The sequence below is a fragment of the Ischnura elegans genome, chromosome 9, assembly GCF_921293095.1.
Source record: "Ischnura elegans chromosome 9, ioIscEleg1.1, whole genome shotgun sequence".
Taxonomy (NCBI): Eukaryota; Metazoa; Arthropoda; class Insecta; order Odonata; family Coenagrionidae; genus Ischnura; species Ischnura elegans.
The window spans coordinates 21,446,965-21,468,843 of NC_060254.1; the positions used below are offsets into that span (position 1 = coordinate 21,446,965).

Below are 21,879 nucleotides of genomic sequence, written 5' to 3' on the forward strand. Positions count from 1 at the left end.
AAAGGATTGCAATAACATTTTACTATTCTTCCATGATTCTTTCCCACTTCTCATTTAATTTCCCTCTTAAGTTTGACATAGTCCATCATTTACCCCATAACTTCTACTCTCTTCCTCCATTTTTCAGGCATTCTAAAAGAGAAAATATTTTCATTTTTTGCAGGGGATTCCCTTCCCAAGGAAAACAACCCTGATGCTGTGGAAGGATTTGAGTGATCCAACCAACTTTTTCATGTCACATATTCTTCATAATTTGAGCTGACATAATTAATTAAAGGACACTAGCCAAACTAAAGGTAGTCCCCCAGATATGTTTCCTTATGCAAGCCTGTTGCCTCCAGTGAACTACTCTACAAGTACTCATCATGGATTGATGAAGTAATACAGCTATATGTAATCTGAAAAATAACCTAATTAAACCCATTTTTGGATTAGCTCCTTGAAATATCAGCTATCAAAATGCATACACAAAAAGAACTTAATGCAGGAGGCATACTACAAGCAAAACTACTTTCTGCTCTCACAAGCATTTAGCCTGTGGATTGCCACAGTTGCCCAGTTGACCACTGAGAGGCATGCATGCAAGAGATACATGCACCAAAGGGACAAGAACCAAATCTATCAGTCAACTTGCTTTGAATGAAATGGTTACAATTCCTCTTGGACACCCAACACACCCCAAAAATCATAACTCCCCTGGGAGTAGTAAAAAATGAAAATATAAAAGAGAATATCATTCATTTCAATGCTATGGTATATACAAGAGACTTTTTAAACATGCAAGAAGGGGAGAGAATATGAAGGAGGTGATCCCTGAAATAAAAGAACCAAAAATTACCAAATAGTAAACATTAGTAGGGTAATCAACTGATGGCAACATCTGTGGTGACTTACCCCATCCTCCTCGAATGGGAAAACTATGACCCTGGCATTATCGGGGTCCATAGCCCTCGAGACAACATTTTAAATTCCAATGAGAGTTCCTTGGTTATCTGTTTCCATGGCCAATCTCTCCTTATCAACCACAAGGCGCTGCCTTTCCAAAATTGTTACCATAATAGAATCCCTCTGCCAAGTCTGGCCTTCAATTAGGATATGGAAGGCAACCTCTTAACCACTGCTAGCTGCTAGAAGGAGGAGAAAATGAAGAGAAAAATGCACATTGATAACAACAGAGTGTCGAAATTACCAAAAACATAATTTTCTAATCCATTTACATTGTTGCACACGACCAGAGCATGCCCTACAGGTGAATTGAAATAAAATATATTAAGAATAATAAATAAGAAATAAAAGAAATGGAAGAGCACACTAGGCTTTCACACCTCTTGTAGGAGCCTCCAACGTTTGGGCATCTTCTCTTTCCTCAGCTAGTGGTGATCCAACAACTATCTGACAAAAATACAATTTATTAGTTAACGATCTACATGTGAACCACTGATAGAATCTCCACATTGTTAAGTATGTAATACAATTAGGTGGCTGTTGTTGCAAGGTAGAAATAATTCACCTTTCCTCATATATAATGCAAAATTATACTCCACAGCAAGACCAATTACCTCTGTTTGAAGAGGTAGGTCCTCTTCCACTACTTTGTCAATATGCTCTTCACTTTCCTAGAAGAGAACCTTACGCATTTGCCTGCTGATGGTTTATGACAGTGGTTCCCAACCCGCGGTACACATACCCCTTGGGGGTATGCACCAAACCAGTCGGGGTATGATGAAAATAATCGCTAATGGCGAATGCTAAGTAAAACTAAGAAACGAAAATATTCAGGTGAATATTAAAAATATGGCTTTACATTTACTGGGGATGAGGAAAATACAAATCCACTGTCTTTTGAAAGAGGAAGGGTTTTAAGAAATGGTAGCATGAAGCCTTCCTTACATTTGTGTCCTCTTGAAACTAAACACGCCCAGTAAAAAAACAAAGAAATTAGCTTTTTCAAATGACTTTCAATAAAGTATGGAAAATATGCAAGAGTTTGACCTTATTTACTATCTGCCAAGAAAGACCATGAAAATACTGTCCTCTTGCTGAAAATGCTGGCTCCAAATTTCAATGACAGTGACTGGCTTCAAAGTCTTGCTTAGTTGGGAGACATTTTTTCACAGGTGAATTAGTTCAACTTAGGCCTACAGAACAGCTCAATTATGGTTTTTCAAGTTTCAAAGAAGATTACGTCCATGCTGAAAAAATTTGGTGTTGGAAAATCTACAAGAGTTAAAAATAAGGCTGAAATTTTTTAAACATCATCATCACTGGTCAACAATCCTAGGATTGGTTTGACGCAGAATCCTAGGATTGGTTTGACACAGCTCTCCACTCATTTCTCCTATCAGCTAATCTTTTCACACCTACGTATTTCTTCTCTTTCACATCTCTCTTTACTTGTTCCATATATTTCGCTTGAGGTCTTCCTTTCCCATTCTTGCCTTCCACTTGTCCCTCGACGATTGTCTTCATTAGGCCGTCATGTCTCAAGATGTGGCCTATAAGGTTGTTCCATCTTCTTGTTAAGGTTTTCATCAGGCTTCTCTTCTCTCCTACTCTTCTTAGGACTTCCTCGTTACTAACTCGGTCGATCCATTTGATTTTCATCATTCTTCTGTAGCACCACATTTCAAAGGCCTCTATCCTTGCTTTCTTCGCTGCGGTCATCGTCCATGCCTCACTTCCATATAGGAGCTTACTCCAAATGTAGGTTCTTATAAATTGTTTCTTTACTTCCATATTTAAGTTTCCCGCTGTAAGCAGGTCTCTCTTTTGGTGGAATACTCTCTTCGCCTGAGCTATTCTGCTGATAATTTCTTTCTTACTTCTCCCGTCACCAGTTATCTTGCTTCCCAAATAACTGAATTCATCCACCTCTACCAGTTTTTGCCTCCCTATTTTAATATTAGTCTTGACTTCTCTTCTGCTGCATACTAATATCTTGGTTTTCTTCGTGCTTATTTTCAGTTGGTATTTACTAATTACCCTACCCATATTAACCAGAATATTTTTCAAATCCTACTGTTTCTACTATAACAGCTATGTCATTGGCAAATCTTAGCATCCTAATTTTTTCTCCATGGATATTCACTCCCAATGCCTTTTCTTTGATTTCATTAATATCTTTCTCAATGTAAACATAGAAAATTACGGGTGACAATGTATAGCCTTGTCGCACTCCTTTCTTAATTCTTGCTTCTTCACAGCTGGGCCCTGATTTTATCACGGCTACTTGGTTTTTGTATAAACTGTGAATGATTCTTCTGTCATTGTAAAGAACCCCAATTTCCTTTAGGATTCCAAGCATTGTGCTCTAATCCACGTTGTCAAATGCCTTCTCTAAGTCCACGAACGCAACGAACGTTGGCTTGTTCTTTTCCATGCTCTTCTCTATGAGCAGTTTAAGGGCCAATATTGCTTCCCTTGCTTCCTTTGTTTTTTTCTGAATCCAAATTGGTCCTCATCCAAGAACTCTTCTGCTTTTTAAATGATAATAACCTGATACTATCTGCCGAGGTCAAATATGACAGAGAGTTAAAATTGACAAACCTCAAAGACTCTTTCAGGTAGTATTTCCCTGAACATGGAGATGGAGAAAACTAGATTGCATATCCTTTCACTGAAGATAATTTTAAAACCGTTGCATCATCCATTCAGGAAAAGGAAAAACTCTTCCTTGCAGTTGGATTTCAAGACAAAACGCCTGGTAAATTTCTGGGCATGCATTAGAGATGAATATGGACCAATGACTAAAAAAGTGCTTCAATTTTTTGTTCTGTTAACTAATACTGAACTAGTGGAGAGAGCTTTTTCTTCTTACGCCCTCAAAAAAAAAAAACAAATTTCCAAACAAGCATCATACATGCCTGATTTAAGGGTTTATCTCCCAACACTTGGGCCTGATTTCAAAATTCTAAGTGCAATAAAACAGTCTAATGGATCACACTCATAAATAAGTTCCATAATTATCCCATATAATTATTTCAAATGTTTTCTTTAATCTCTATGAAGATTTATAGCACCATAACTATACCGTCTGAGAATTAAATTAACTCTGTTAAAACAAGTTTTCTATAAAGGTAAAATTGTAATAACACTGCTTGGTTTTGAATAAAATATATTTGATAAATGCTTCTGCCAAGGTTTATTTCCCTCAGTTAATCTAGGTAGAGTTAAGCCCCTTAGCGATCATTATGGTGAGGGTAAGTTCCCAAGTGCAAGATATGCTGGTAGCAATAAAAATATTGGGCAAATGCCACAGTCAGCGGCAAAATGTATTGAAATGTTCCTGCAATCTAAGAGTTAAGTATATATACTTACAGTAGAATCAGATTAAAATAAAATACAAAAAAAATAACAAATAAAATTATAATTGGACAGCAAAAAACCTAAGTTTACACTAGAGAAAAATAAAATCTTAACCAGGAAATATGTATGCATATTTAATGGGGTATTTAAAACAAAGTTTCTAATTATACCATTATTTTTAATAAAAATTGTCACCTACCCATTGTAGTGAAATTATGTAATAAAATGGGCATATTACATTATAGGGGTACAATATCAGTCTTATACATAAAGTGTGGTACGGGAGGAAAAAAAGGTTCGGAACCGCTGGCTTAAAAGCATAACTGCAAATTTCACGCATCGCATTAATCAGATGGTCCAAGCTACGCTTCGCAGTTCTATGATTTAGGTTCACCTCACGTCAATTAACGCAAATTTCATTGATGTTCACGTGGCATATAAAAATCAGTAGATATATAAATTCAGTTTTATTACACATTTGACCCTAAACCATAGATTGAGAATTACCAGAACTCATATCCCTACTGGAGGTATATTCAACTGAAAAAATGTTCAGCTGAAAATTGACACTTTTTTAACAGAAAAAAGTTACTTGAAAAAGTGCCAAATTTAAATTGAACACTTCAATTGAAATGGTTTTTCAAATGAAAATAAATACATATTCATCTAATTTGGTGAATTTCTAGGGTAGGATATAATAAAAAAAACTCAATTTCATGCATTCCAATAACTTCTAAATAAATAATTTATGTAAACATAGAATTTATTAAAAATTACTTACTCTCAAACAAGCTCACTTTTCACAGCTCAATCTTGACAAGAGTGAATGTGTTATTGTACTACTTCAAAAAAAATTGTAAAAAAGCAAAACACTACAAGGCTGTAGGAAAGGCCTTTAATGAAACAACAGATCAGTGAATAAATTATCACAGTATAAAACACTGGTTCAGCAGAAAAAACACTCAAATCTTTGGGACTAAGATATAGTACCAACACCAAGGGTGGATCCAGGATTTTTTCTGGGGGAGGGGGGGGGGGAAGAGGCACAGGGTCTGACAGGCAATCAGTCTTCTCATATTTAAGATTAAAAACAACATACAACAAGTACTGTAAGAAATATTTTCTTCGTTTCAATATGAAAGTTACTCATACCAAATTAAATTATTGAGGCTCCGTAATATACAAAAAAAATGAATGCAATGATGTATAAAAATTCTCATCTATTTTTAAGCCTATAACCACCACCACAAACATTTTTCCTCCTTGCCAGACCGTTTCACAGCTTCCAGTACTCCTAAATCCAAAAAGCATCAGGTTCTCTTTAACCTTCTGACACATTTATTTGAGTTTCCTTTATACATATAATGTTTTACACTGAGTATGTAGTAAAAAAAAAGCAACTAATGAAAGCGTACAATTTTATGAATGCAAAAAAAACTTTGCTTCAAGTAATACGAGTCTTTTCTTATTACATCTTTCATACAGGCTTCACGATAGACATGAGCGTTGCGGGGGCACCCTATAGGGTTAGCCCTATAGCTTATAAGCTCTGCACCCTCGGAGATTGCAGACTAGCCTACCCTGCCAGACCACCCCTGATCCCAAGTCAAGAAGGCAGATTTACTGGTCAAAGGTCATTTGCTAGTCAGCATTCGAGAAAAAGACTCGCCCAAGCAGGAAATGAGTTTGAAAACTGTCCTTATCACATATATAACTTGTTAATATTTTCATATTTCCTACAGTAATTGCTGTATTTTGTTTTTCATATCAAATGTGAGACCTTTTTCCTATCAGACCCGGGTCCCCCCCCCCAGAAAAAGTCCTATATGCACCCTTGGAACAACATCAGACTGAAACAAGCATGGACCTTCCAAGGATTTGAGTCCCAATTTTAGACACCCCTATGGGTCATTCCATGTCAGTTCATCCAGGCATGACACCCACAGACTCGGATTTTGATGCAACATGGGAAATTTCATCCCTCCATGCAGGAATGAAACAGCATAAAATATTACTTGGCTATCTCTACTAGCTTTTTCACGACTACTTGAAGTTTGGGTGAAACTGCAGTTTTTCAATGAATCTGGCCTCCAGAGGCACTTGTACCTCCAGAGGGAAATAATTTGCCACAGCCATCCTTTTCATCCAATTCTTATGAAAATTTGCAGTTTTACTATAGAAGTCATGAGGATTTCAAATACTAATTGAAAAATATCCTAGGGAATATTAAAAATTCTCTAAACTCAGGAGCTTCATAAGATTTTAGAAAATTTTGCGTCAAAAACATCAAATTTTGACCTAAGGCAATTTTGTGAATCAAGCTAATTTATTTTTTCTAATATTCCTCAAGGTATGATCCACCACCTGTATAAAATAAAATTCATGGCTTTTTGCTTGCTTTGTTGTTAAAAAAAATTTTATGCAAAACAAAATCCCTTTTCATGACTCTATGGTAGTCAGCGTAGGGTTATCTTTCAAGTGTGGTGACATGCTGGTGCTGACAGTTTTCTATGCCAGAGCAAATATTCATGACATAAATCTAGTACATAATCAGTGTAAAACTTAAAACATGTTTAAGTGCAGATTGTTTTTCTCCCGATAAGAAAAATACATGTATGTATACATTTTTTTAACTGGAATACTTTAAGGAATTCATAGAATTTACCCATGATTGCTGGGGATAACTTCATTGTTGCTTTTTTGAACCCATCATGATCATTTTGCAAAATACAGGATATATGTCATTACAGGCTTACTTTCTCCAATTTTTATTGATAAAAACTTCTTTAATGTATGCATATATTTTACTTGATTAATGTAGCGCAACTTATAAAATTAATGTGAGGAGAAGATACGTTAACGTTAGGTTAGACAATTGTCTAACCTCGACCAGCCTTTGCTCTAATTACTGAGGACTAGACATTAACTTGTAGCAGTATCTTCTTTGAAGAAATGATTCCTTTTAACTTTATAGTGGAGCTGAGAAAAATATCGGATTAGATTGAAATAATGTAACAATGTAACCACTTATTTCAGACCTGAACAGGGTTCATTGAACAGAAAGTAAAAATGAACTGAATAAGCCCCGCCACTTTTATTACAAAACTTTTTTTACAAAGTAGTTTTTCTCTCAGGAGGTAGGTATTGTTTGCCCTTTTTCAACCGGTAGAAAAATGGCAAAAAATACCATTTCAAGGGGCCAGTCTTCTATCCCAGTTGCTTTAAATGTTTTATATTTTTTAAGAAGAAGGTTTTATGGTGCTCACAAATACTCAAGTTTCTGATTTCAGTTATATTGGGCCAATTATAATTGGCCCAATATAACTGAAATCGGCAATACTCTAACATGACATATTCTAAGACCGTGAACATGACCCTAACCTGTAAAATCGACTTCTTCCTTCGGAAATATTCACCTGTGCCTGTTTTGATCGAGTAACAGAAAGAACACTTTACATTTACTTAAAAGAAGCCCATGAGCATCGCACATTCTGAAACTAAATTAAAAGCACATTACCTAGAATAGGTAACATTTAAAACTTACCAATCCTCGTTTATCTCGGCAGTTACAGCTTAATCTCAACGGTGATCCTTGATAAACATGGAATCCGTACAAACAAGTATCCAACCGCATTCACGTAATTCATGCTCTCTCATTGATAAAAATAATAAAATGTGATAATATCCATGATCGCCAATGCAGCCAACATCGGCACGATAGCGGGTAAACATAAAGAAAACCTGCGCGCGCACACACACACGTACGGCTACGCGTTCCAAGCTCAGAGGAAATATATGCTATCCTTCTCTGAGGTTCCAAGTGAATATCACAAGTAACAGATCGATTGCGATCTACTATACTTACACCGCGCTTCGAGATATCACATACCGCCGTCTTACTATCAGTTAGATAGGAAGACCTTGGCAAATAAGAAGGATATACCCAAAAGCAAAATTGCCAAAAACCAAAGAAATACGCCATTCAATTCGGCGTGCGATTCCTCGTTTTGCGTTGGGAATGCCGGGACTCTTTGGTTTACTTTGAGCTCTTTAGATTGCTCAAGGCATGGTACTAATATATCTGATGGTACTAATATATCATGGTACTGATATATTAGTATCATGGCTCAAGGTACGTCATTAATTTGCCTTGTCCACTTGTGAGTGGAGTTTGAAGATCATCGAATTTGATAAAGGTTCTTAAGAGATCTATACCTTATGTCCGACTCGCCCATTCTTGGTTGTGAAAAACAGGTGAAATTTCGCGACTACCATTTACTACCCGAGACGGGTTTTCTATGTTGCGGTGAAATTTCTTAGTTGGTGGTCGTTTCTGGAGGCTTGCGAGAATGAAACATGAACGTGTCTTAACAGCATTAAGGATCGCTGTAAAATAATAATTAAATGCTGATGACATGTCAATTCTCCCTCATTCCACAGCAACTTAAATCTAATCCATTTCTATAGAGGTTATTTACTTATGTAGGAATAATTCTGCGTATTATTCCCTCGCATTCCGCTCTCAAAGGACCAAAAAATTATTGGATGTCAGCGCAGTTGTCTAAGTTGGTCTCTGTGAGAAGTCAAGTGATATCTTTGCTGTATTTTTAATCCATATTCTACACTTTCATAAACTCCTTTTAACGATCATTTTTGTTTCATATCGAATGCCATAAGGGTACGTTCTTGCCCTTAAATAGATACCGCGGAGAGCTTTAAGAGGCTGGGGTACGGATCTCAATAAATCCACGAAGTTATACTCAAGGTAATTAAAAATTATCACGTTAGCTGTACGTTATTCACAGAAATTACGCTACTTCTAGGGGACTTCGTAAGAAACTCGGGGATCATAGGTATCCAAGCAATAATAATCAAAAACGAGTGACTGTAGGTAAACAAATCAACGTAGTTACTCCGGAAATTGGCAATGATGAAGAAAATCAAAATTATATCGTTTTAAGTCACAGTTAAAACGGATGAAATACGAAGATGTTCGCTGCGAAATTGCTTCGTGCAATAAGAACGTTGAATGTGGATATAGCTAAGTACGATCCCTTCTCTCTTCTATATAATATTCCCTATGATTCATACCAAAGTACTGTTTATTACACGTTTGTGCCTCTTTTTATCGCGTATATTAGTTCTCTGTATTTTTCTTTCTCCATTCTGTCAATTTCTTTTGTGTTTTTTTAGTACTTATCAGTAAAAACGGCAAATATATGTTTTGTGCCATCCAACTTCCGGGAACTCTGAAGTCTGTAGACAATATTGAGTTGTTTATATCGTACCATAGCTACTGCATTACTTTATATGAACAGGCATAGCTTCAGTTAATGATGGGTATATTTCTTTTTGTAGTGCTGACAAGGCCTTACTTGCACTTGGCAATGCTCGTTTGTACAGCAACAACTCTACTTGCACTTCACCTTCACCATCTGACCCATCATGTTACCTGCCTCCATCATGTATGCCACCTGCTCCCCCAAAAGATCCTCGTGTTGTTATAATTGGAGCTGGAATAGCTGGATTAACAGCAGCAAATCATCTAATGGATCATGGCATATGCAATGTGACTGTATTGGAGGCATCGGATAGGTAAATGCCCAATTTCTCCCCTATTTTAATACCCTAGTGCTTGAGTGAGCTATATCCTTCTTGATTAAAAAAATGAAAACCATTTATAGGGCTGGAGGACGTATCCACAGTTGTTGGCTTGGAGACACAGTGGTGGAATTGGGTGCCCAATGGGTTGAGGGAGGCTGTCTTTCTAACTCGATATTCACATTAGCAGCTCAAGAAGGTCTTCTTGGGAAGCCTCCTTTATCTCGCAAGGATCCTTGTCGCACTGGTTTATTTCATACAACCAGAGGAAAGCCCATTGACCCATGTTTGGGTCTTGCAGCTGCACACGCTTACAGAAAAATTGAATCTGATGCATATCAATTGATCCATGAAAAAATAAATAAATCAGATCCAACAAAGACGTGCCTCACTATGCGGAGTTACGTCAATGGTAAGGTTCCATTTATATAACAAAGCTGACTAGAATAAAATATTGTCCTTTTACAGTCAGCATTTAGCCCAGCTATTTCAGCAGTTTTAGTTCACATTTTTGGAGCTTAGTGCTGAATGAGGTTAAATGTCTCTGTACGTGTTGATGAAATTGAAATAGTACTGTGCTTTATTTTCCTGTCTTTAGAGTACACTATGTTTTTATTTTAGAGCGCATTATGGAGGTATTGAGAAAGTTCCCTGAGATACAGAGAGAAGATGCTTCAAAAGTAATGTTTGGACTCAGCAATGAAACACGTTTTCACATTGGTGACAATCTTTCTGCCGTTAGTGCCCCCTGCTTGGGTTCTCAAATGGTTCTCCCTGGAGGTGATGTACGGCTTCCCTTGGGTTTCATTGGTATTATAGCTCCTTTAATTCGTGACCTACCAGAGGCATGTGTGCAGTACTGTAAACCAGTGGCATTGGTGAGGTGGGGCACGGCTGGATGTGACCGTGCTGTAGTTGTCACTGCTGATGGAGATGAATGCCCTGCTGATCATGTCATTGTTACTGTGTCCCTTGGAGTTCTTAAGGTGAGCTATTGTGGGATTTTGATGAAATATTTGTTGGTGAATACAAAACTTATGACCCTTCAGCTGTATTAGCAAGTTGGCAGGGCTTACAGATAGTGGGGAAAATTTTCAGAGAGCCAAATTATTTTCTTTTCTGCCGAGAGGAAGAAAGCATGTAGAATATTGTTTATATATATATATTTATTTGGATGAAGCCAGTTGTTCCCCTCAGGAAAGAAATAGTTTGGGCCTAAAAAGTGAGAAGAGCTAGAAAAATTGGTAAATGGGTGGGGTGAAAGTAAAAATTTTTTCCTGCAACTAGTTGTGCATACTCACATTACATTACCCGCAGCAGAAAGGTTAAGGACCCAGAATGTGGTGTGTTAAAGGTCTCATATTATTATGAGTCTTGGCTTCCGGGCATTCCTCTGCGTTTAAATGTCCATAAGTGACGACAGTTTCTTATGGACATCTAAACGTGGAGGAATGCCCGGAAGCCAAGACTCATATGAAGAAACGCCGCAGAAACCTCAGATCAAAGTCTCATATTATTTTACAAAGGTATTTACAATGAAGATTTTTGTTATCAATATTTGCTACTCATTGGTTAACTTTTTTCCCAGATAATACTATTTTGGAATTGTGAATAGGATAATAGGCGAAGTAGAGAAAAGTTGACACTACAAATTGTTAAATCCTTCACATAAGAAGAATTGGTTACCTTCAATTAAAAAAAACCTATTAAAATCCAAAGCATAGTATTTAATATACTACTTTGTTGGGCATCACACACACTGATTTAAAAATGTACTCACCTTTGGGTGAAATTAGTTTGTAAAACCAATGCTCTTGAAATCAAAATTCGAACCTATATCCTTCTGTTGCTGGCCATATGTGTCACTTTGAGGGGGAAGGGTGGACCCCCTTCCCTCCTTAGGTATTCCTTTGAGCTTGGTATCTAAAAAAGTATTCAAGAGTCAGTGGTAGCCCATACAATTTCACTTGAGTGAATAATTTTTTGGCATGCATGTCTTATGAATAAGTCAAGCTGAACATTTTAGATGTCCAATAAGTTGATTGAATATTCAAGATAGCCTTAGTGTTTTGTGTTATCTGGATTTTATGTATTGCAAATTGCTGGTATTGATTTTATATCTACCATTGCATGGTGAGAATTCACTCAAAAGAATTTATGATGAAGAATTTCAATAGAATGCGAGCTTAGTGAAAAGGTTTAAAAATATGAAAAATGTATCTAATCTGTGAGAAATTAACTAACTACAGGGAATGAAAACCTTGGTTCCATTAAAGCCCAAAGCACAATGTTGAATGAAAATGATTTAACGATAACCATGTCTGAACATGTTGAACCTTTCATTAATATTCAGATAATGCTACATGCTGTGCAGGATGGCTCACCACTGAATGATCCATATTTATGATTCTTAGCACAGACATTCATTTTGTGATTCAGTATAGGTGAATCATATTTATGGAAAGTATGCACCCTTTAAATATTCTTACCATCATCATTTTCCTTGCTTTACAGGCTTGTGCTAGCTCATTATTTTGCCCTGCCCTCCCAGCTGAGAAAACTGAAGCTATTGCTCGAGCTGGTTTTGGTCGTGTTGGAAAGCTATTCTTAGAATATGAAAAGCCATTTTGGGGGCCTGGAGAAGGTGGTTTAAGGCTAGCTTGGTCAAGCAAGGAGTTGGCTGCTCGAAGACCAGATGGTTGTGACTGGGCCAGAGGTATATCTGGATTTACAGAAGTTCCATCCTCAAATTCACCAAAAGATCCTTGCTGTGTGTATGATCCTGGATCTCGAGTACTTGAAGCACAAATATCAGGTATAATTTTCTTGCTCTGGTCATCACATATCTCTATGGAAATGAATCAGCCAAAATTCATTGTTATTCATGTATTTATTCTTTGCTTATCATCTCCTTAATTTATCAAATTAGAGTGCTTGACTGATCCAACAAACCACGTACATATTTCAATTTTTGGGCTGTTTCAATATTTGGAATAAATCATTTCATTGGACTGAGTTTCTCTGATAATGCATGCATTTACAATTTTATTGAAGCCATGTTCAAAAGGAGAAGTATCTTAGCAGTGGCACAGTGAGGGGGGTTTTGGGACATTTTTGGGCCCCCCAGGGCTGAGAGAAGTTTTCAATATGTATAATAATTTAGTATATGAGTATGTGAATGAATGCGATGGTGGTTGGCGTAACATAGTGAAACTCCTTCATGATGCACAAAGGTTAAGAAAAGACTTCGCTGTTTCACAAAATAAAATATATTTGCGACCGGTTTCGATACAGCGTATCATCATTTGGTGATTTACAAGTATCAGTACATAGAATTTATACCCTTGAAGGCGTTAGAGGGGCGGTGGAGTGGAGGTGGAGAAAGGGGGGGGGGGAATGGGGGAGGGGGTAAGGGAAAGGAAGGTAGGTTTGGGAAGTACGTCGCTGATGGGTCACTGCACGGGGTAGCCTGACGGCCTCGCCATGGGATCCCCGCTGTCTCCACTCCTTGCTGACATATATATGGACAACTAAAAAGAATGTGTTTTCAATTCTAATGGCACCCTTGTGAAAAATGTTTTTCGGTGGTATCAATACGTCAACGACATTTTCTGTGTGTGGACCAGCTCACTAAGACAGTTAGACAACTTCGTGTCATTTTTAAATTCTTTGGACAAAAACATCAAAATCACTAGTGAAGTTGAATGTGAAGGAAGGTTGAATTACTTAGATTTAACCATTCAAAATGTAAACCAAAAATGTGAATTCTCGATTTTCAGACAAAATTGTTACACTGACCAAATAATACACCACAATTCACGACACCACTTCTCTCACAAACTATCAGCAATACATTGTATGCTTCACAGACTATGTATGATTCCATTGTCGAATTACAACAGGATGAAGGAGCTAAACACAATCAAACTAATTGCATCCAATAATGAGTACTCCGAAGTTCTCATGGACAAACTTTACCACCAAAAACAAAAACGACTCGCACTCAACCTTATTTACACAGATAGGGGGAAAGATGATGATACGAAATGGCGTAGAATCCCCTATCTTGGTCGTATATCCAACAGAACCGGAAATTACCATCAAAAGATCAAGTGAAGGCTGCCTTCTACAGTAGAAATACACTGGGCGAACTGTTGGGCAGTGCCAAGGACAAAATTAGTGCCGGAGAACACAGCGGAGTATATAAACTCCGATGCAATGACTGCAATTCCTGTTACATAGGAAAAACTGGATGGAATTTCAACATCCGGGCCAAGGAACATCGTTCATGTTTTATTAATAACAAAGAAACCTCACACTTTGCCAAACACCTCTTGGATTCCGACCACACAAGCGATTTCGAACCGATAATCCTACATAAAGAAAACAACGGCCCAAGGCTTGACGCACTCGAGCAGTTGGAAATTTTAGGGGGCCAAACCTCACCCAACATAACATTAGTTAACGAGCAATTGTATTCTCACCATTCACCTCTTTTCAATGTTTTTCCTGAGAAACCATTACGGATGCCACTCCATAGCACCCCTCCCCGTATTTCGTCATCATACACCAACCCTCAGCTACCCCGTGCAGTGACCCATCAGCGACGTACTTCCCAAACCTACCTTCCCTTCCCTTACCCCCTCCCCTATTCCCTCCCCCTTTCTCCACCTCCACTCCACCGCCCCTCTAACGCCTTCAAGTGTATAAATTCTATGTACTGATACTTGTAATTGCCAGATGATGATACGCTGTATCGCAACCGGTCGCAAATATATTTTATTTTGTGAAACAGCGAAGTCTTTTCTTAACCTTTGTGCATCAAGTATATGTGTATTAATAGAATAGTGTAAGGTTTAATATAATATCCCTCTGAAAGCCGTAAACTCACTATTTTTAACCATTTATCTTAAAGATTTTGTGGGTGAGGGCCCCCGCACCTCCTGCTTACCCTGGTGGGTACTCCATACCCCCCGACCTCCCAGTATTAGTTTTGCCTAAAACCCCCTCTAGCCTTAATTCCTAGCCATGTCCCTGTATCTTAACATAGGAGTTGTTTTTTGTTACTTCCTACTTTTACAAATTCTCTGAGAATATTTCATGTATTACTATTTTAAAATGGCAATAACTTACTATGAGATACATGAGGCTTACATTTTAACTGCATTGCTATAAGAAACTATCATTTTGTTGTGAAGGTTTCTCAGGTTTTGCACAGGATCAGGTCCACCATGTTTCCCTCCAATGTTTCAATAAGCAACTTGCCCATCATCATGAAGACGATGGGTGAGTTGCTTATTGAAATGTTGGAAGGAGGCATGGAGGACCTTACCCTGTGCATATCCTGAGAAACCTTTGCTGCTATTATTTGCTGGGAAAGAACCAAACATTACAGAAATTTTATTACTTATAGTTTCTCCTCTAATGTATTCATAGATTCAGAAAATGAAGCTGTCATTCTAAAATATGAACCTTTGGCTATTTGTGTATATTTTATAACCTGGAAATTTCAGCTACATTAGGCTATTACTAATTTCAGATTTACCTCATGAATTTCCTTTTGATTGGCATTTCAAAAATGTCCCCTGTATTAGAACTCAAACCACAGACTAGGTTTGGTACAGGCCGGGGAAATGTGGTAGTCAGGTAAAAGCTAGGGAATCTTGTCCATGGTAGAGTCTGCTTTTCTATGGCCCGTGCGTGACAATCATTCTTTTTTTACCTGTACGATTCCAGTTTTGTGAACAGCTCTCCATGCAGGTCAGGTGCCTTTCCCTGAACTCATAGCCAGTTTGGATCTTTACAGACATGGTCAAGCTGATCACTATAGTTATGAAAAATGTTTAAAACATAATTATTCATCTGATATTCTGGGAGTAAATTAAAAAGGGATAATCAGAAGGTGTTCTTTACGATATGTTATGGGAATTGCACTTTGCGAATTCAGTTTGTAATTATAATCATAATTCTCTTGGCTTCCACTCTTATAAATTTGTGTTTATAACTCAAGCAGTGGTAATGAGAGAGATAATGAAATAGAGTATATACATACATGCTCAGGATTGATTAGATAGAGAGAAAAAATCTGGAACATTTACTTCTAGTGTTTAAAAAATCGGAAACCTTTACGTTAGTAATGGTTAAATGCCATGGATGCATAGACCATTTAAATGGCGCTCTCTCCCAATCAACTTGAGTAAATTCATGGCAATTCTTCTGTTGGGGTTTTTTCTTGGAGGTTTGTCCAAAGAAAGTACAGCTGCTGCTCAAAACCTGTGGCCCAAATAATTGGAATCTTCTTAATTATGGTGATGGTCAATTTCTAACGGCAATTAAATTATGCACATGCAACCTCTGACATCATCAATGGGAGGCATGTCCCACCCAATTGTGGGGTCAATAATTGTGTTTCAAGCTTTTTTTTACCCAGATTAATTTCAGTAAAAATTTACTTGTGGGTGTTGTAATCTATTCAGACCTAATTTCACCTCCTAAATGTGTAATAACAGTGTTTTGAGAAGTAACAATTTAAAAATTACCACTAGTCCTCCCCCACACATTATCATCCCAATAAAGAATAGCCAATGATGCCCATGCAATGGGGTCAATTTACTCTGAACGAAAAAATTCCTGATCGACCCGATGCATTAAAGAATTTGGTTGATGGTCGGGAAAGTTTAGTTGTGATGAAAAAAATCTTCGTCTTTCAGCCATTCTCTTGTAATATTGAAGTATAAAATCACTAAAGTTGCCACCACCCTCTTTTCACGAGTTGGTGACATCATGTGAGTTTTACCTCATTCTGAGAGCACTGCTTGATGAGGTTAACAATCATTCTCAAGATTTTAAAAAAACAACATGCATGTAAGGTGAAAACACAAGGCACAGGAAAAGCTGAGATGTGAAGACATGCTTGATGTTGGGTGCGAGGAGTCTGTTATGTCATCAACCTCTCAGCAAAAGGGTTAAGGTCATTGATTTTTTCCAGCAAATTCTGGGAGAAGTAGGCATCAGATTGAGAATCAGAAAAATATGGGCCTCATCATTACTTAGACTGTGGTTATTGACATAAAAATAAATTTATAAATGAGCCCATCACCTGTGTAGTCATTAAGTGGTTAAAGATTTTTTTGTCGTTGGATGTAGTTTTTATGTTTTTAAATAGTAGTGAAATTTGAAATAAATTTTTTTAATAGGTCCTGAAGCTGAGGCAATGGAGCGGGCTGATGAAGAATGTGTCGCTGAAGTTGTTACTCGCTTGATAAGAACTTTCACTGGTGATCCAGGGATTCCCCCTCCCATTAGAATCCTGCGAACGTCATGGTGTAGCGATCCTAACTTCCGAGGAGGTTATTCGTACTTGCCCGTTGGTTGTGAGGATGATGTTAACCCAATGGCAGACTTATGTCGACCATTGCCTTGTTATGATCAAGGTGGAGGACAGGATTGTGTAGGCCCACATCCAGGTGTTACAGATCCTATACTGCTCTTTGCTGGAGAAGCAACGTCTGCTGATTATTATGGAACAGTTCATGGAGCTAGACTCAGTGGATTGAGGGAAGCTGAGAGAATTATTGAGATGACAAAAAGGCCTCCTCCAGAAATACAATGCCCTCCTGCTTCCCCAAAACCTATATGCTAATCTTTTTATCCTTAATCGCAGTAACATCATCCCATCATCCAATTGACTATCGTTCTTGTAGTTCAAGATGTACTCATTGATGTCCATAGATTGGATTCTTTGTAAAATATATATCAAAGCATTATGAATGCTGGTTTATGCTCTAATTATTATCTTTTGCTCATTGAACGATAATCGTATTATACTTAAGGAAAGCCTTGTTTGAGAATGAATGAAGATTCCTTCATTCTACCAAGCACAGTTTTTGTAATAATTTATATTTCAATTTCTTTCATAATTAATAGACAGCATTTAAGCTTTCTTTGAGAAGTAAACCTCTGGTATGTTAAAGCATATATTAGAAATTAATCATCATTGTATCTGAACAAATACAGAATCATGGAAATTACTTACATGTTATTATCTGTGGCAATTGAGTAGTTGTCTGGAGTAATATATGTATTCATTTTTGAAATATGGCTCAATTTCTATTTGAAGTAACCAGGCCGGAAAGTTTTTTGTTCTCTAATAGTATGGTTTGGTTCTTGTATGATGGTGTGAAGCATAGGGAGGGGGGGGCAAGTGCCCCCCCCCCCCCCCCCCCAGACCCTTAAAAAAATGCAAGATTTTTAATACGGTCCCATTATCATTGCGTTCGTTTTGTATCACAAGGCCTTGCTTGTGCCCCCCCAGAAAGAAATCCTGGATCCGCCCCTGGTGTGAAGCTATGTACATACCACTGTTTTGGCTGTCAGTCCTGCAAATCATTAGCTGAGGGTGAATATCATCAGTTTTGGAAGCTCACAACTAATTATGTATCATCTTTTATTTCCATGGTAAGGATATGGCAGCCATTTTTCAACATCAGTACAGAACATTGTCTGCTGACAATGAATCTTTTGGCTCCTACAGTTTTTGATTTGTAGCAGAGGCAGTGTGCACGCTAATGATGTTAGACACTAGCTTTAAACAATCAAGGCAACTGTGTCAACAAATTTTTATGGATAATGGCTGTTGAATAATAGGATTGCGAATGACTCATACAAAACTGGTTTCAAATTCTTCACAGAATTATCCCATGGCACCTAGAACTTTTCCTTCACCAGTGTATGAAGCAAACTGCTGCTTAATACCTCATTAAGGGTCTTCTGCACCCAGTTTGTAAATTTATATCCAAATAAGCTGCTCTTTTACTGCAAAGGTAAATCATTCCCAGGGAAATAGTTAAGAGGAATGAATGGAGTTACGCAAAATTTGAATACATAAATCAAAGGCATTCAGTGGGAGGAAGTGAAATATAAATTAAGAAATAATCTTCCCCATTCAGCCATTCTCTCGTAAGTTTAAAATAAGAAAACATGATACCAATTTTCATGAGATGATCATAGTTCACACATATGTATCAGGGGAGTAGAAGTTGAGACTGGAAGTCAGGGAAATTAGATTTTGGTCACAAAAAACTTCAAAGGCACAGTTTAAAGGTGAAAATAGTAGTTGAATGTGTGGAGCATTGCTGAGTTAGAGCAGCGAAATGGGCATTTTTCATTTGGAAAAATGGAGGTGACCATGAGGTCTTCAGGACAAAATTTAGCTAAGCTGAAAAGCTAAAATGAATATGTTTGCCACTAAGGCAGCTGCGGATGTACGACCGTTTTGGTCTGTAGATCGCTAGAGGCACTTTTTGACAAATGTGACTACATTGTACAAAAGAGGGGAATCTTCTGAATAGAATGAGAGGGAGATAGGCTCATTAGTCTTGAAAACAGAGTCACAGCAACTCGTTGAAATGGAGTCCTCGACGTCGCGTCCCGCCACCTCGGTGCCTGTTCCGTCTCGAGTTGTTGTGCGCGGAGTGATTCAATTTCTTCATGCCCGTGGTTTCAAATCGGTTGAAATTCATCAACAGCTTGTTTCTGTGTATGGAGAGGGTGTAATGAGTGAATCAATGGTGAGGAGATTGGTTCGTGAATTTAAGGCGGGAAGACATTCACTTGAGGACGAAAGTGGAAGAGGCAGACCCTCAGTTGTCACGGACGAACTTGTGGAAAAAGTCGACAGTGCTGTACGCGAAGATCGCCGTTCCACTGTGGACAAACTCCATGAGTGTTTCCCTGAGATCTCACGATCCATCATTCATGAGATTGTCTCGGAAAAACTCGATTTTCGAAAAGTTTGCGCCCGATGGGTTCCGAGAGAGCTGACGCCCGAACACAAGTCCCAACGAGTGGCTGCAGCTCGTGAATTTTTGGGCCGCTACAGAATGGAAGGGGCTCCTTTTCTCAAGTCCATAGTCATTGGAGATGAAACCTGGGTGTCGCACTATACCCCAGAGAACAAAAGACAATCCATGCAGTGGAAACACCACCTCCCCAAGTGCGAAAAAATTCAAAGTTGTCAAGTCAGCCAGGAAGCCAGGAAGATCATGGCCTCTGTTTTCTGGGACCAAAAAGGGATCCTCCTGATTGATTTCTTGCCTCAAGGAGAAACAATTAGCGCCTCCCGGTATTGTGAGACTCTGAAGAAGCTTCGTCGGGCAATCCATAACAAGAGAAGAGGAATGCTGACCTCTGGTGTGTGCCTTCTCCACGACAACGCAAGGCCTCACGTCGCTCGATCCACTACGGAACTTTTGGATCAGTTCAGTTGGGATGTTCTGACCCATCCACCTTACAGTCCCGACTTGGCCCCTTCAGACTTTCATCTGTTCACCAAAATGAAGGAGGGATTAGCCGGAGAACGTTTCACAAGTGACGAGGAAGTGAAAGAAGCAGTCACCAACTGGACCAAGGTGGTGGCGGGAAGCTTATATGAGGAGGGGATTTCGAAGCTGATTTCTCGGTATACGAAGTGTATTGAGGTCTCTGGAGATTATGTGGAAAAATAATACATATTGTCAAAAACGTTTCCTGCAAGTTTGAATTTTTTTCAATAAAAACTCGATTTAAAAAAGAAAAACGGAACTTATTTTCTGGATGACCCTCGTAAATGCAAAGGATGACAAGATTGCTGCAATAATGACAAGTCAAGGATAAGTTTCATTGCATGATGATTTGCCTGATTTTTAACCCTTTCACACCTATTGTCTGCTGTAGCCAATGCAAACTTTTCTGACAGATGACCAATTATGTATCAGCAACCAGCATGGAATGGGCTTTGGTCGCACCTCAGGCCATAAACTCGGTCATGCCTGCACTCATCATGAGCCAGCCATCTTAGCAAGGGATTGGGCCTGTTCCTTGGGACCTCGACTCGACCCTTCAAAGTATTTTCCATGACTCTAGCACAGTAAATTTGCTATCAAAAAATACACCTTCACACTACACACGCAGCATTAATGAAAATATTTAAAAAATCAAAGAATCCAATTTGGTTTACAATTTTCCTTCATTCCTGCAATTTTCAATGCAAATTCTAGCATTAAAACTAACAAAGTGAAACATCAAGTAATATAATACAACTACAAGGCAGTTACGGATACAGAAACAACTCAAGGGGGGGAGGAGGTACAAAAAATATCTTGAGCTTCCTTTACTTTTATCGTAATAAAATAATCAAGTCACATGCAAAGTTTAAGAAAAAAATTTAACTGGTTATGTTTATATTGTGTGCAAAACAATGCCATTTTATGATATAAAAAATTTACAATTGTGGTTCTGCAGTATGTGGCAATGCAGGCGGCCCAGCAAGGGGGGGGCGCACACCCCCAGCTGTAACCACCACTGCTAGGAGGCCACCCGGCATTGCTCGGGAAGGATAGTACGCAAAGAAGTGGGAAACTTAGAACCCCCCAACCCCAATGTATCCCACCATTAATACAAATTGAAGTAACACTGTAAGCAAAAGGCACTGAACAGTACAAGATGGAAAAAACGATTTCCGTATATTGCACATGGTATCATCTTATACCCCACTCCACATCATTGATCGTTATGTGGGTAGATCAATAATGTCTTGTGAATACATACCCGGCAAAAAGGTTTGCACCAAAAATATTAATAGTTAAGTGTAGACTCCTTTGAGTTATGTTTTCCCTTAGAGCGTGTCAAGAGGTGTGCCTACTTGACAGGATTTACAACTGCAGAAGTTTTATTGCATGACGTAACAAATGGTACGAGAAAATGACGTATATGATGTGTTGGGCACAACCAAAAGGAGCACTATGGGGTTCCAGAGCATAAAATGCACCTTAGTAATAACTTGGATCACAATCTGTGGAGCCATATGAAAGTGCATAGTGGACAGACAGACATCCTCTTTTATATGTATGTATATACATATGTATTGATAAACAAGTTGAAAATTTTTATATCAGTGAATATAAGGGCTAAGTACTCATTCCAAATATCTATTGA

General features: G+C 38.2%; 1 protein-coding gene and 1 long non-coding RNA gene across 2 annotated transcripts; one reads left to right on the plus strand and one right to left on the minus strand.

Annotated features, from left to right (window-relative positions):
* Nucleotides 1-721: 721 nt before the first annotated feature.
* On the minus strand, nucleotides 722-9,077 carry LOC124165644. Its single transcript, XR_006866276.1, has 3 exons — nucleotides 7,850-9,077; nucleotides 895-1,127; nucleotides 722-813 (listed from the first exon to the last, which is right to left on the minus strand). It is a non-coding gene; the product is annotated as an uncharacterized LOC124165644 (long non-coding RNA).
* Nucleotides 9,078-9,207: 130 nt separating this feature from the next.
* Nucleotides 9,208-17,936, plus strand: LOC124165643 (spermine oxidase-like). The gene is made up of 6 exons (XM_046543117.1): nucleotides 9,208-9,350; nucleotides 9,664-9,900; nucleotides 9,990-10,318; nucleotides 10,528-10,892; nucleotides 12,421-12,721; nucleotides 17,103-17,936. The coding sequence occupies exons 1-6, from the start codon at nucleotides 9,295-9,297 to the stop codon at nucleotides 17,546-17,548; spliced, it is 1,734 nt and encodes a 577-aa protein (XP_046399073.1). The 5' UTR covers nucleotides 9,208-9,294; the 3' UTR covers nucleotides 17,549-17,936.
* Nucleotides 17,937-21,879: the final 3,943 nt, after the last annotated feature.